Source organism: Guillardia theta (assembly GCF_000315625.1).
Source record: "Guillardia theta CCMP2712 unplaced genomic scaffold GUITHscaffold_17, whole genome shotgun sequence".
Lineage (NCBI taxonomy): Eukaryota > Cryptophyceae > Pyrenomonadales > Geminigeraceae > Guillardia > Guillardia theta.
In genome coordinates this window covers 318,669-331,803 of record NW_005434657.1, presented here as the reverse complement: position 1 = coordinate 331,803, position 13,135 = coordinate 318,669, and the positions used below count along the sequence as shown (strand labels likewise).

Sequence of the window (13,135 nt, the reverse complement as noted above, 5' to 3'; positions counted from 1 at the left end):
CATTCATCAGTACTCACTACCACACTGATCTCGTACAAATTTTACTCATCACACAAGTACTGGGGTAATAATAGGGCGACTGAACTCACGGACTATTGCTTTAACTTAACTTTGAGTAAAGATTGCCAACTGGCCGGCCCGGCCCGGCGTAGAAACTCCCCGGGCCCCGGGCCCGGCCGCTGTCTGAGAATTGACTGAGTTCGTAATGCACACACACACTGCAGCCCGGACTTCATTTTCCAAGACGTGTAAACTTACAAACATGACGCTGAAACTCATCTTGGTATCATACTAATATCCGACCCTTCAATTCTGCAGTGCTGGCTGACATTGGAGAGGTGCTTCATGTAACAGTCCCTTCCTGTTCCTGGGCCGCAGATCCCGAACGGCTTCTTGTTCGGATCCTTGCTACTGCAGAGCTGGCAGCAGAAGTTTGCTATGCTGCCCCATCCTTGCGTGCCCTTGCACATCCTACATCGAACGCGCTTCCCCCACTTGAGATCGCTGGCGCTCGGGTTGTAGTTGTGATTCTGTTTCATGAAGTCGAGGATGGTGATCAAGACATGCTGGTCGTCCTGTTTTCCAGCGCCGTTCTCCGCCTCCCTTGTACATACCCTCGCTCGCTTCTTCTCCCGCTTGGGATGCTGCGGGGCTTCGGCTGATGTGGAGCCGTCTCGAGAGTTTGCAAGGAGCTGGGCACAAAGCTTGTCCAAGAATTTCGAGTGTGATCCTGAATTAGCAGCATCGCGTTCTGCAGAGTAAATCTTGAAGGCGTCAACTTCGACAAGTAGAAGAACGTGACAGAACATTCTCAACCACCACTCCCCAGCGTCCCTGCAATGTGCCATCCTCTCAATCTCCTCCATCAGGTGTTTGTGCACCTCTACAACCGCACAAGCTGACAAGTAGGACTTCACCGATTGAACAGCAGAGACAGTCCGCTTGACTCTTTCTTTGTTGCCCGTGGCAGGATCGATTCTCCACCTGCTCTTTGTGTGAAAGTCCAGTGCGAGGCAATCATCGAGCGTGGAAACAAAAACCCTCCTGTGAGCGCATGACGTGCTGCTTTCGCTCCAAGAATGTACAAACACTCTTCTGTCCTCATCGTTGACTTTCAAACTCACTCTACCGGTTTCGGCAGCCCCTTTTGTAGAGCCATCGTGCCGCACATCGCGCTTCAACAATGCCGTTGGAACCCCCTTGGAAAACTGACCGAGCTCACCCATGAAGTGAGTTCCGTTCTCCAGCAGAGCCTTGGCAGTTGCCAGGGACGAGAATTGAGAGTTCGCATAGATTGTTCGATGCTTGCCGAGGTAGTTTTGTCCTAGTCTAAGAATGGCACAAGTATGTTTGGGGTACCTCGTAGTGGACTCCGACTGGGCTGAGTGATCATCATGGAGGTCCAAGGCCATCACAAGCCCGAACGAGCATTCGAATAAGGACCTGAAGTCTGAACCTGCATCTCGAGTGCTCTGAATGGTTGCTACAAGGTTTTTCATCCCCTCGGACAAACCCTGTTGAACGGTCAAGAAGGACAAGTCAGGACACAAGCAAGTTCACCACCTCGAAGGTGGGGATCCATCTCCCGCTGCATTGGTCGGCAATCATCTCCGATCCCACATCAACTCTCAAAGCTCTGTTCTGATTGAACGCACAGATGAGAGGACGGATCATATCGAACTTGTTCTCTGATTTCTCCGCCGATGGTGGCCACAGCTTCAGATTCTTCTTCCATATGACGAATCTCGCCAAGTTCACGTTGAACCGTCTTGAGAGATTCAGAGGAGGCAAGATCCCCTCCGATCCTGTCTCCCAGACTTCCCTGGCCTCCCTTTTGGAGCAGAGATCCTTCGCGTATATCACTGCGATGTATTGAAGCCACTCATGGACAGTGAACGGTTTCTCGCCCTCTGGCAGAGTCTGATTCGTCCAGACCAGGCAGCATCCTTCAGAGCTGTTGGTGTCAAAGAAGAAATCCCAAGGGAACAGGAATTTCCAGCACTCTTCTTCATTCCGATGCTTCCGGTCTTCAAGGGAAGGCGACCACTTCAAACGTGACGGTCGATCCGCCCTCTCACTTAGTTTCTCTGCAATTCCCCCTGGGTCGCATTTCTCCCATGTCACCGTTTCCCCATCTAGATATGCAACTAGAGAGCCCCTGTCAGGATCAAGACCCGCCTCCTCTTTCTCCGACTCCTCCGAATCCCAGTCCTCCCTTGCATTCGTTAGGTCATCTTGAGAATAATCCTTCAGAGGAGGATCTTGCAGCATGCTATCTGTCTGCATCTCATCAAGATTCGAAATCAGGTTTTCTTTCACCCCGAGGACGATCTTTTCATCTTGCACCTCTACCTCCACCATCCACTTATCCCCGCTTCCTTTTGCTGTCACCCGACCTTTCAACTTCAACTTGTTCCACTCTGCTCCATGAGTCCGCATAAGAACATGCCTGACCTGCTTGTGCCGGCAGTACACCTTGTTGCTCAGCTCCACCTCCTGACCCACCTCGATCGCCTCTGCATGCGCTCGGGCGGCGAGGGAAGGTGCATTGGTCGGGGCTTGCGGCTCCATGGCAGGTCCGTTACAGGAATGTAACGCACTGAACCACACCGAATTAGGAAAATCAATTAGGAAAAATGAGTAATTAATTACTTAATTACTTAGGACTCCTTATTTTTTTAAAATGCCGCCTATGAAAATTCCTACTTAGCTTTTTAGTTAATTTCACTTGAAAACTGCAAGGCAGTACCTTTCTAGTCCCTTGTGGAAACAACAACTGGGTAGGGGACGTCATGGCATGGGGTGGGGGTACATTTTCAACAAGGGTGGGTAGTCTCCTGATGTATATGGACGGGTACATCATAGTGTTAAAAAACAGGTAGGGTGGTCTTTAGGCTCAAATGGAGTGGTCGGGAAGTGATGGGGGTGGGTAACGGATCTTCTTGCAGTAGGGTAGGGGTGATCAGTGATCCCTTCATCACCCTACGGAGCGACCATGGGGTGGGTTTCCATGGTGACGAGATCCAACATGGGGTGGGGTCAAAGTACTTTGAGAAGATGAGGGTTGTCTGCCTGGATCTTGAGGGGGTGGGGGGATATTTGATGAGGGTCATGGAGAGGAGGGGTGGGGTGATAGGGTACGGGATGTTTGATTCAATCAATGCCCACGTAAAATCATGCAGAGGAAGCAGGGAAGGTCATACGGGGAGAGAGGCAGTGAGGAGGGCGAGCAGAGGTTAGTGAGATGATGGATAGTCTTGATGATCTGTGAAGCTGGAGTAGCCGCTGAGCAGGAGGAGGTAGTATCTGGGAGGGAACTTGGATAGAGCGAGACGAAAGTAAGCTGAGAGCGAGATGGAGAAGGAGAAATCAAGAGTTGGAGTAGCGAGAAGAAGCAAACATGAGCGAGCTGTGTTGAAGTGCATACAATGAGATTAGGAGCAGTGCTTCAACCATCAGACGGTCCTCAATCGATCGGATGCATCTCAACCCCAGATTCTGACGACTAAGTAGAGCCGATGCCGTCATACTATTTCTCAGGCTCCGAGCATGAAGGTAAGTGCTGCTGTTGAGGAAGGATCGACTGATTCTGATTCTCGCTCAGATATAGTAGAGCCCATCATCACATTCAGTTCGGAAGTCCCCGAGGTCTGGGCGACTGTATAAAACTTGATCCATTGACACCCCTCTGCTGCAGCGCGTTGAGTTTGATGTGCAAGATTGTGGCATCGCTGAGCTGCAGCTGATACGGAGGTGATGTCAACGTGACTAACCTCCTCCGATGCAACTTGACGCGGCTACCACTTGCTCAGGGACGTTGAGAGGCTCGAGCTCCTCCTGAGAGGATCTTCGAATGACTTCAGTGCTACCAAAGGTCAGTTGCGGACCTGTATGAAGCTACAGATCTTGAGGGTATGCGTGCCCAGCCTCGCGCGATCATTCCAGCATGTTCTCGATGAAGAATGAGGAGGAGCAGACAATCAAGGTCCTGATTCGTACTCATGTGGTGAGGTTGACATGAAGTAGGCGGAGCTTGAGTTGGCCAAGAAGATGATGGTTGAAGGGAACCACATCCCAGCCAAGAGGTACTGACGTGTCTGTGCGCACAAAGTTCTCCTTCTCCATCAGTTCTCTGAACGCTTGCTGGGATAGATACCTCATGAAAGCCTGGGCGAGAGCGAGGTCGTCGTCGGATATCCCGGACAGGTTTGTGTTTGACCGAGTGATGAAGCGCGAGGGTCCTAAACAGCTGCTGTTCTTTCAGCATCTTGTTTGAAGCCGCCAGGCTTCTTCTCGCCTCCGGTTATCTTGAGGGCAACTCCGAAGAGCTCAACAGGGTCAGCCAGCCCCCACCCGCTACTCTCTCAGATCCTCTTCTTGCTCCCACGATCTACAAGTTTGACAAGAGAGACCAGGTTATGGAAGTCGCAGTGGAGGCAAACAAACGAGATGTTCCGAGCTCGTTGAATGTCCAGGCGTACACGTCCAGTCTCTCGAAGAGGTCTCCCTTTAGCCTCGGCTCTCTTTTTGCACCCTCGCAATGATCGTACTTGACGGATGCGCTCTCAGCCCTGACTCTTCCTATGGACACAAGTCACAGTCGGACCGGAGGAACGGACCGACGCCTCCACCCCGCAGCAGCAGCTCGTTCTGCACTCTTGACGATTCCGTAGAGTTTCAAGATCGTGGAAAGCAGGTGAAGGTGGTTGTAGCAGTTGAAAAGCAATACTTACATGAGTTTTCCCCTTAAGCTTCAAGCTCTTGTCAACATGGGTATGCGTCTTGCTGTCCTGCACTCCTCGCCGATTCAGGTGCATTCGTCTTGCTGCATCTGAAAGAGCTTGTCGATTGATCATGCTGACCTTTTGTTCATGGATGCAGGTTGCGCAGGTTCCTCGATATTTCGTTTGTTCTGCTCTTTCATCTTATTTCGTGTATAGGGGAACAGATTCCTCTCAGATGCTTTGTACCTTGCGAATGAATACCCTGGTAGAAAGTAAGCTGTCAGGTTGTCATGATTGATCCTCGTTCAGGTGTGAACAACGCTGCTGCCTGGGAACTCGTGGACTTTTTGGTCAGAAAGGTGAGATGAGAATGGATGGTGTTGGTGTTCATTCATAGGAATATGACTGTATGGCTGATGACCATGAGGAGCATGATAACGATGACGATGATGATGGCAATGACAACGACGATGATGACGATGACGATGATTATGTCCACATGATTGTCTTGTGTCTTCGTCCTCTTCGTCCGTGATGCACATGACGAGAGGAATCGGTGATGAAAGTCCCTGATCCAAGTGGATGGCCATTCCTGGCAGACATCAAGATCTTCGTGTGTGATCTGCTCGGACTGACCCTTGAGCTCTTCAGGGCAACGTCGACCCGGAGATGCAGAGGATCCTGCAAGCTGTTATCAGGTGATGAGGAGACGGATGGCGAGGTTGTGCTGCTGATGCATTCTCCTCCTCCCGAAGCCAACTTCATCGAGACGATCTGGCATCGAACACAAGGTGACAGGATGAGGACGATGAAGGGGACGAGGAGGAAGAGAAGGGAGGGGAGGAAGAGGAGGAGGATAGTGACGATGAAGTTGGCATGCAGATACGACTTCTCATGGAATGCTGCGAAGCCCGACTGTCACGCATCTTCGAATCCCGTCAGAAGCTCGTCTCGTCAGAATCGCTCGTCCTTGGAGGAGCCAGGAAAGCCAACGGGCGAAGAGGAACGGGAGAAGAATGAAAGAGACGACGTGAAGGCTGAGGAAAAGCTCGATGACATCAACGTAGAATCAGAGATCGATCAGTGGAATCAGCTCCTGGCATTTTTGAAGAAGGTCGTTGTCCTTGTCCTTGTTGTTGATTTTGGCGATGACAATGATGAATAATTCACGATGGCACGTGTTCAAGATGACGATCGTGATCCGACACGACATGCCTGCAAACATGACATGCCTGCAAACAGGCAAAGTTGGAGCACATTGCGCTGAAGGTCAAGATTGAATTTGGGGTAAAGAAGGTGCAAGATCTCATGATGTTTAAACCGGGACCAGACGAGAGTGAGAAAGTCTTTTCCCATTGTTGTTCGAGTTGGAATCTTGACGTTGTACCTGTAGCCCTTTCAATGTTTGCTGGCGTCCTGACAGTCTGTTCAGCTTCCTTTCGTTCTGCTGTGTTGTGTTTTGCTTCTCATCGTTCTCGTTCTTCTTCTTGTTCCTGTTCTTGTCCTTGTGCTCGTCGCTGATTGACCGCAGGGTCTTTGCTGTTCAGACTGAGCAAGATTGGCATCTCCGACGAGGATCAGCGCAAGATTGTAACATATCTTTCTTTCCCTCCTTCTTCCCTCTCCTCCTCCTCCTCCTCCTCTCATGTCCACCTTCCTCCTCCTCCTCCTCCTCTTCCCTCCTCCTCTCTCTCCTTTCTTCTCTCCTCTCCTCTCTCCTCTCCTCTCTCCTCTCCTCTCCCCTTTTCACTTTCTCAACATGCCCTCATCATTTCTGACAGAAGTTGCAGATGCGCGAGTCATACAGGCTGAGGGCTAAGGCCAAGAAGGAGGCGAGTAGATGTTGGCGCTTTTTCTCTCAGTCTGAGTCAAGATGTGCCAGGCGACATCAGCAGAGGAAGTGAGTTCGGGCAAGTCGCAGGAGAGTGAGAACGTGGAACCTGTCAACAACAAGGTAAAACTTTCCTTTGTGATATCCTCTTCTCGTCTTTCCAATTATTCTTCATCACTGTATTTCTGTTGAGCCCTTCCGTCATTTTCGTGTGTTCTTTGTCCCGTGCTCGCTGTTCTCCTCCTATGCGTTCTTCTCCTACTTCCTGTCTTTCTCTAACTTTGTTTCATTCTGCTCTGGCTCACTTTGTTTGCACGTCAACGTTAACATCGAAGATTGTTTCATCAAGTATGCCTCATCTCTGTGCTCGCTCCTTCTCTCCTCCTCTCATATGCCTCCTCTCCCCTTCTCCCTTTCTTTCTCCCTCTCCTTCCCCTTCCTCCCCTTCCTCAACCCGTCTCAGGTTCTTCAGTCTCCTCTTTCGTAAGGAGGAGCTTCCCGACCATGAAGCAAGCTGCTGACGCGCGGGAGGGGGAGGGAGAGGGATGCAGCGGGCAGCTCAAACCAGGTGAGCGAGGGAGCGAGCAAGGAGGCTCGCTGCGTGACTGACGATGTGCAAGACAACCTGCCCCTTGCGAACGGAGGAGGAAAAGTGAAGGCGGAGGAGCAGGTGGGGGATCGAGAGACTGTTGTCAGCCTCATGACATTGCCGCAGCATCCAAGAAGGGGAGCGAATGACGTGACCAGAGCTGTCAACGGCTTCGCTGCTCCTGCTCCTGCTCCTGCTCCTGCTCCTGCTCCTGCCATGATGACGACGAGAAGTTCGCTACCCTACCAAGGAGCTGTCCTCACGACGAGCAAGCGTACAGCATCGGTCCCTCATGATCCTTCGAGAAGACTGAAAGAGCTCGAGCTGGTTCCCTTGCCTCCTCCCTCCCTCCTCCTGATTGTCCCCTTCCTACTCACTCCCCCTCCTCGCTCCTCGCTCTTCCTCTCTTCTCTTTCTCCTACTCTGCTCCTCTGCTGCACGTACTTCTTTCTGTCTCATTTCTTCCAACACCAGCATGCCCCTCCTCCCAGCCCTGCTGCTGCTGCTGCTGCTGCTGCTGCTGCTGCTGCTGTCCTCCTGCTCTCTTGCTCCCCTCCTCAATTTTCCTCTTCCCTCCCTCACTGGTCTTCTCAGGCACTCGAGACTCTTGAGGGCCCGTCCAAGAAGAAGATCGAGAGCTTGTTTCAGCGCAAGAAGGACTTCCAAGCTCAGAAGGCGGAAGTGAAAGCCTTCTCCTCCTCTCCTGCTCCCTCTCACCCTCTTGGCTGCAGCTGCTGGAGATGATCCGGCCGCATGTTGAACCGAAAGAGGCTGGCGAGGTACAGAATGCCCCTGCTCCTGATCCTGTTCCCCCTGCTCCCCCTGCTCCCGCTCCTGATCCTTCTCCCTTGCTCCCCTTGCTTCTCTATTCCTCTTGCTCTACCCTTCCTGTTTCTTGCTTTGACCTCGCGTCCTTCACCCTCCTTCCAATGGTCGCCTCCCCTCCCTCCCTTCTCTTCTTGCTGCGCTGCTCCTCTTCTCCTCTCTGCTCTCCGCTTCTCTCCACCTCTGCATCTCCTCTCCTCCTCTCTTCCACTCTCATTTCTCCTTCAGTTGTCCCCAATCATCCAATCGCATCCTCAAGAGCTCCACCATCGCCACGTCTCGACTCCTCCTGACCCTCCGATCATCACCCCGCGCGAGCCTCCCGCTAGCAACTACCAGAATGCCTCCTCCTCCTTCCGTCCAGAGACGAGCTACAAGATAGAGGAGGAGAAGGGATGGAGGGAGGAGGAGAAGGGATGGAGAGAGGAGGAGAATCGCTGGAGGGAGGAGGAGCTATGGGAGGAGGTTGAGAACGTGGGTAGCGTGAAGGAGCAAAGCGAGAGGAGGGAACGGATCTTCCAGTATAACGAAGTAGGAGAGCAGAAACGCAGCGTTCCCATCCAAGGTAAGTGGAAAACAGCAGGAAAAGGGGGGTGGGGAAGGCACAGAGAGAGAGAGAGAGAGAGAGAGAGAGAGAGAGAGAGAGAGAGAGAGAGAGAGAGAGAGAGAGAGAGAGAGAGAGAGAGAGAGAGAGAGCAGGTGAAGGGTGTTGAGGGGGACGAGGGAAGTGAGAGGACGAGGACGAGGACGAGGATGAGGATGAGGACGAGGACGAGGACGAGGACGAGGACTTGGTTGTGACGATTCACTTGCAGCTACCAAGCCCGTAGATCGTCTGAAGCAGCTGGAGATGCAGCTAGGAGACATGATGCCTGACAGCAGGCGATCCCTCCTCAGCTTCAGTCTCGGCGCCCCCGGCAGTATCTCCCTCCTTCCCCCGCTGCGGTCAGGCCGAACGGAGGAGGTTGGCAGGCAGTTCCAACATGGAAGGGGAAGGGAGAGCTGGAGCGCTGCTGAAGTCTTCTCCGACGCTCGCCAGCATCGGGGATACCAGGTACTTTCTGTAGCCAGAGGAGGAGAAGTGGGGGAGGGGGGGGGGGGGGTAAGAATCGTGAATCGATCTTTAGCAGGAGGAGGACGGGAGGCTAGGTGACCTGAGGGATCAGCTGCAAGATTTGTCCTACGTGCATGCCAAACCAACACAAGGTACTTCCTCCTTCCCCTTGACGCCCTTGCCCTCCTCCACGTCCTCCTTTTCACCTCTGTCTCTTTCCTTCCCCCTGATCATCGCTACAGCCGAGCTTTTCAAGACTCCCATCTCCATCGCATGGGACGACAGGTAATCCTGCTCCTGCTCCTGCTCCTGCTCCTCTCTCTCACTGAGAATGGATCAGATCTGCCATCTATCCTTCATCCAACGTCTCCAAGGGTCTTGTGAGCTCCTCCTTCACGTGAGGATTTATTTATCGCTGAATTCATCTTGACAGCTTCAAGTTGGCTCTTTTACATCTACACCTGCATTTTGACATCTGCATCAAAGAATATCCCACGACCTAAAGCTTCATCATCGTTCTGCAATCTTCAGTGTTGCTAACGTCGAGGACAGAAGATCTCTATCCGACTCCACGTCTTATGTTTGCTCGTTGCCACTCAACACCCACAAGAGGGTAACGGCGACATGGCCCAACCACTCGGTTGGCTCGCATGTCAGTCCATGAGGTCGAGCTGCTCGCACTGCTCGCTCCTCTCCTTCCTGCCACCCACTTAGCACTCTCACCAACCTCGAATTCTCCTCACCTTGCCCGCATAATCTGCTTCTCTCTGCCCTTCATCCTGCTCTCATCCAGTCACAACAGAAACGCCTCCTCCTCCTCCTCATGCTCTCACTTGGCAGCGTTCTTCGCCTTCTGCGATCGCACTTGCATCCTTGACATGTCCGCCGACAGACTGCCGTCCTGTCAGGCTGCCTTCCCTCCCAACCCCCCCCTCCCTCCATCTTCCTCCCTCCCTCATCCACTCCTTCTCTCCCTCCCTCCTCCCCCCTTCTCACGTCGGCTCGTCTGGAACAGCCTCGATGCCAAAGATCTGCTCCCAACGCATGAGCCCCAGCACACACGACAGACCAGCAGGCGGCCAGCAGCAACTCACCTCGTGGAGGATCGGGTTGTGGGTCATGTGCGGGAGGAAGCCTCCTTGCAGGATCTGCCTGAAGAAGGCGAGCCGCGTCTTGTCGCGCCAGGAAGCGATCTCCAACGAGGAATGCTTCAGCTGGCAGAACACAAGGATCAGGAGGGTGGGCAGAGGAGGGAGGAGGACGGACCTTGATCTTCTCAGTCGGGGGACCTTCTCCCCGCTCCAAGACTGCAGATGCCTGCCTGATGACATTCTTCTCCTACAGGCTGCTTCAGCACAAGACCCCGTCCTGCTTCCAGCAGCAGCTGACCTTCGTGCGATCGGCCTTGGCGATCTTGCGGACGCTCGTGAAAGAATGGACCGTGCAGCCCTTCTCGGTTGACTTGTCCTCTTGGTCATCCACTTCCTTCCCGTCTATCGGATCGGGCATTAGATGAACTCTCCTCTCAGCGCAAGCCTCACCATCATGCCAATCATCATGGTGCTGTGAGTTCTCTAGTTTCGAAATCAACTTCTTCGCTGCTTCAGGGTCATACCTCCTGAGGACAAACCAGTCAGCTCCACCACGGGCACTGACACCCATCACCAGCAGGATTCATACAGGATGCAAGCATTCTCAGAGGCGGCGATCCGGACGTCCACCTGCACCACCTGCATGAGAGGAGGGAGGACTCATAGACGCTGTGAGTACCTCAGTACACTCCAAGAGAGGGTCCAAGGACTGCAACCACGATACAATCCTCTCCCCGTCCCCATTGTTGATGAACGAATCTGAGAGCGAGGTACACATTAACCCCCAGGCATGAAGCCCTGTAGAGGTCACATGTCAGTTGAGAGGACCGAGTGTGGAGGTGGCAAGACCGGGAACGACGAAATCTTTGACCAACTTTCCTTGCGTCATCCTGAACCACTCAATGAACCCGGGAAAGTCAAAGGAGGAGAAGGAAGTTGAATGGGGAGAAGGAGTGGGCAGGAGGAGGTTGCTGAGGGAGGACGAGGACGAGGAAGGGCACTCACAGCTTCAGCAGGGAAGTCATCAAGGACGCTGTTTCTCTCTCAGGCTTATCTGAGATGAATGCCCCCAACGCTAGGAGCTCAGCAACCTGCCCACGAGCTCTCAGGGAGGCACGAGGGACATTGTCAGCAACTTCACCTTCCCGCGGACTGCTGCTGACTTGTGATGGACAGCATGGTACGACAAGGAGCTCTCAACCTCTTCCATCATCTGCGACGTCCCTCAGACCCTCTCGCACAGCGTGAGGAAGCAACGGTCACCTTCAAGCACTCATCCGAGAACGACACGAACAGGAGGGACAGGAAGTCGGCCGCCAGCAGCTGCAGCAGGGCTAAGGCGACCCCTCCACATCCACCACCTCACATGCTCCTCACCGCCTCCTTGCTCATCCCCTTCTTCAGCGCGTTCATCGCTTGACCGCACAGGTCATCGCATCGCTCCTCCAGCTCGCCCAACGAGACTTCCTTCCTCATGACCTCGCAGAGGCCCTTGAACGCCCACTCCCTCGTGGTCGCCCTCTTCTCTGTCAGCCCATCCAGAAATCCCGACAACTCGTTCGTCTCATCGTCGCTGCACACAACACAGTCATCAGCATCTGAATGCAGCTGCTGAGCTTGAGCATGCGTTGGCCGAGGGGCAGAGGCCGGGGAGGCGGAGAGGAGGAGGCGGAGAGGAGGAGGCGGAGAGGAGGAGGCTGATGTAGGGAGAACGGAAGTAGGGGATAAGCACCTCTCCGACGTTCCGCTCGTCCCATTCCTCTGAGATGGGAGGGAGATGGTGGAGCAATCTGAAAACGTGTCCTCGTCGTCCTCCCTGCTCCTCCTGCCTTTATTCTTCGACATGTTCAACTCGTGCTGTCAGAGGACAGTCAGATTTCTTGCAGCGAGGGGTGAGAGGTCTCAAGCAGTACCGATTGTGATTGAAGACCGTGAAAGGTACTAAAATGGACTTATCCGACTTGTTTTCAAGAGTTCCTTCAAGTAACAAACCAAGAATGGTTTCTGCCGTTACATGTAAACGTGAATCCACAACATGCCAACCCATCCTTGCACTGCATAGCTTGACCACACTAAAACACCGTTCCAACCTCTCAGATTCGGTGCGCACGCGAAATACATCGAAAGTTGCGCAATGCCCCCTACCACCCCCCCCACATCCACCTTCCTCCTCTTTCCTTTCTCTCGCTCCTCCTCCCTTCTTTGCACGTGTCTCTCCCCCCACTTTACCATGCCATCTCCCTGCATATTCTTCCCTCGCTCCTCTCTCCTCCTCCCCTCTCTCCTCTTCTCCTCTTCGCCTCCCTTTCATTACCTGCATGCGCACTGGCTACAAAATCCCCCTCACTGCCTTACCCTTAACACGTACTACCCCTACCCGCTATGTATGACAAAATATTCCGTATACCCCTCCTATCTATGGCAACCCCTCCTTAATCATAAAAATACCCCCGCTTAAATTGAATATTTCAACCTTGAGGCATTGGTCACCCCTGGTAAGTACGACCCCTACCCATAGACCTTTTCCACCCACCCCCAATTTTCTCTTCCCTTTTGCCAAATTTGAGGTGCTGACAGTTTCCTGCTAACAACTTTCAATAGTCCACCACCCCATCCTGCAAATCATTAAATTCCACCCTACCTTACCCTGAAGTACCCCACCCCTACATTTTACAAGAGTACCACATCTCGAAAGCAATGTTGAAAAATGAATTGTACCCCTACTCTACTACCCTCACCCCTCCGTTACACGAATGTGTATCCTTTACCACCCCTCCTCTCTATCCCCCCACGGTGGACCACCTTTCTGTACCGCCCCCTCCGCTATAAAGAATGATCACAGGATTTTCATGTTGTACCACGAATTATACAAAAAATCTATAAAATATGGAAACTGATAATGCCCTTTCATAACATACCCCTCCTTAAGACTGCTGAAAAGTAGGTGGGGGTGTATTATTTACGTATCCTCCAGCCGCATCAGTGCAAAAGACGTAGTTTCGATGGGTTTAAAAGAATGTT

At 52.8% G+C, this 13,135-nt stretch overlaps 3 protein-coding genes across 3 annotated transcripts; 1 reads left to right on the top strand and 2 right to left on the bottom strand.

The window, feature by feature from the left end:
• Positions 1-275: 275 nt before the first annotated feature.
• GUITHDRAFT_104572 (hypothetical protein) lies at positions 276-2,571 on the bottom strand (the record flags this gene model as incomplete). The annotated part of the gene is made up of 2 exons (XM_005836533.1): positions 276-1,514; positions 1,561-2,571. The coding sequence occupies 2 exons, from the start codon at positions 2,569-2,571 to the stop codon at positions 276-278; spliced, it is 2,250 nt and encodes a 749-aa protein (XP_005836590.1).
• Positions 2,572-3,518: 947 nt separating this feature from the next.
• On the top strand, positions 3,519-5,889 carry GUITHDRAFT_135797 (hypothetical protein; the record flags this gene model as incomplete). The annotated part of the gene is made up of 13 exons (XM_005836532.1): positions 3,519-3,555; positions 3,605-3,648; positions 3,698-3,753; positions 3,813-3,912; positions 4,027-4,085; positions 4,129-4,206; positions 4,286-4,501; positions 4,570-4,696; positions 4,882-4,890; positions 4,941-4,989; positions 5,034-5,083; positions 5,376-5,422; positions 5,607-5,889. 13 exons carry the CDS (start codon positions 3,519-3,521, stop codon positions 5,887-5,889), a joined length of 1,155 nt encoding a protein of 384 aa, XP_005836589.1.
• Positions 5,890-9,410: 3,521 nt separating this feature from the next.
• Positions 9,411-12,459, bottom strand: GUITHDRAFT_151414 (hypothetical protein). Its single transcript, XM_005836531.1, has 18 exons — positions 12,429-12,459; positions 12,028-12,118; positions 11,847-11,971; positions 11,492-11,687; positions 11,378-11,437; positions 11,256-11,327; positions 11,120-11,205; positions 10,964-11,004; positions 10,794-10,912; positions 10,689-10,744; positions 10,565-10,641; positions 10,413-10,516; positions 10,290-10,361; positions 10,118-10,237; positions 10,020-10,054; positions 9,857-9,916; positions 9,767-9,802; positions 9,411-9,722 (listed from the first exon to the last, which is right to left on the bottom strand). The coding sequence occupies exons 3-18, from the start codon at positions 11,957-11,959 to the stop codon at positions 9,677-9,679; spliced, it is 1,293 nt and encodes a 430-aa protein (XP_005836588.1). The 5' UTR covers positions 11,960-11,971; positions 12,028-12,118; positions 12,429-12,459; the 3' UTR covers positions 9,411-9,676.
• Positions 12,460-13,135: the final 676 nt, after the last annotated feature.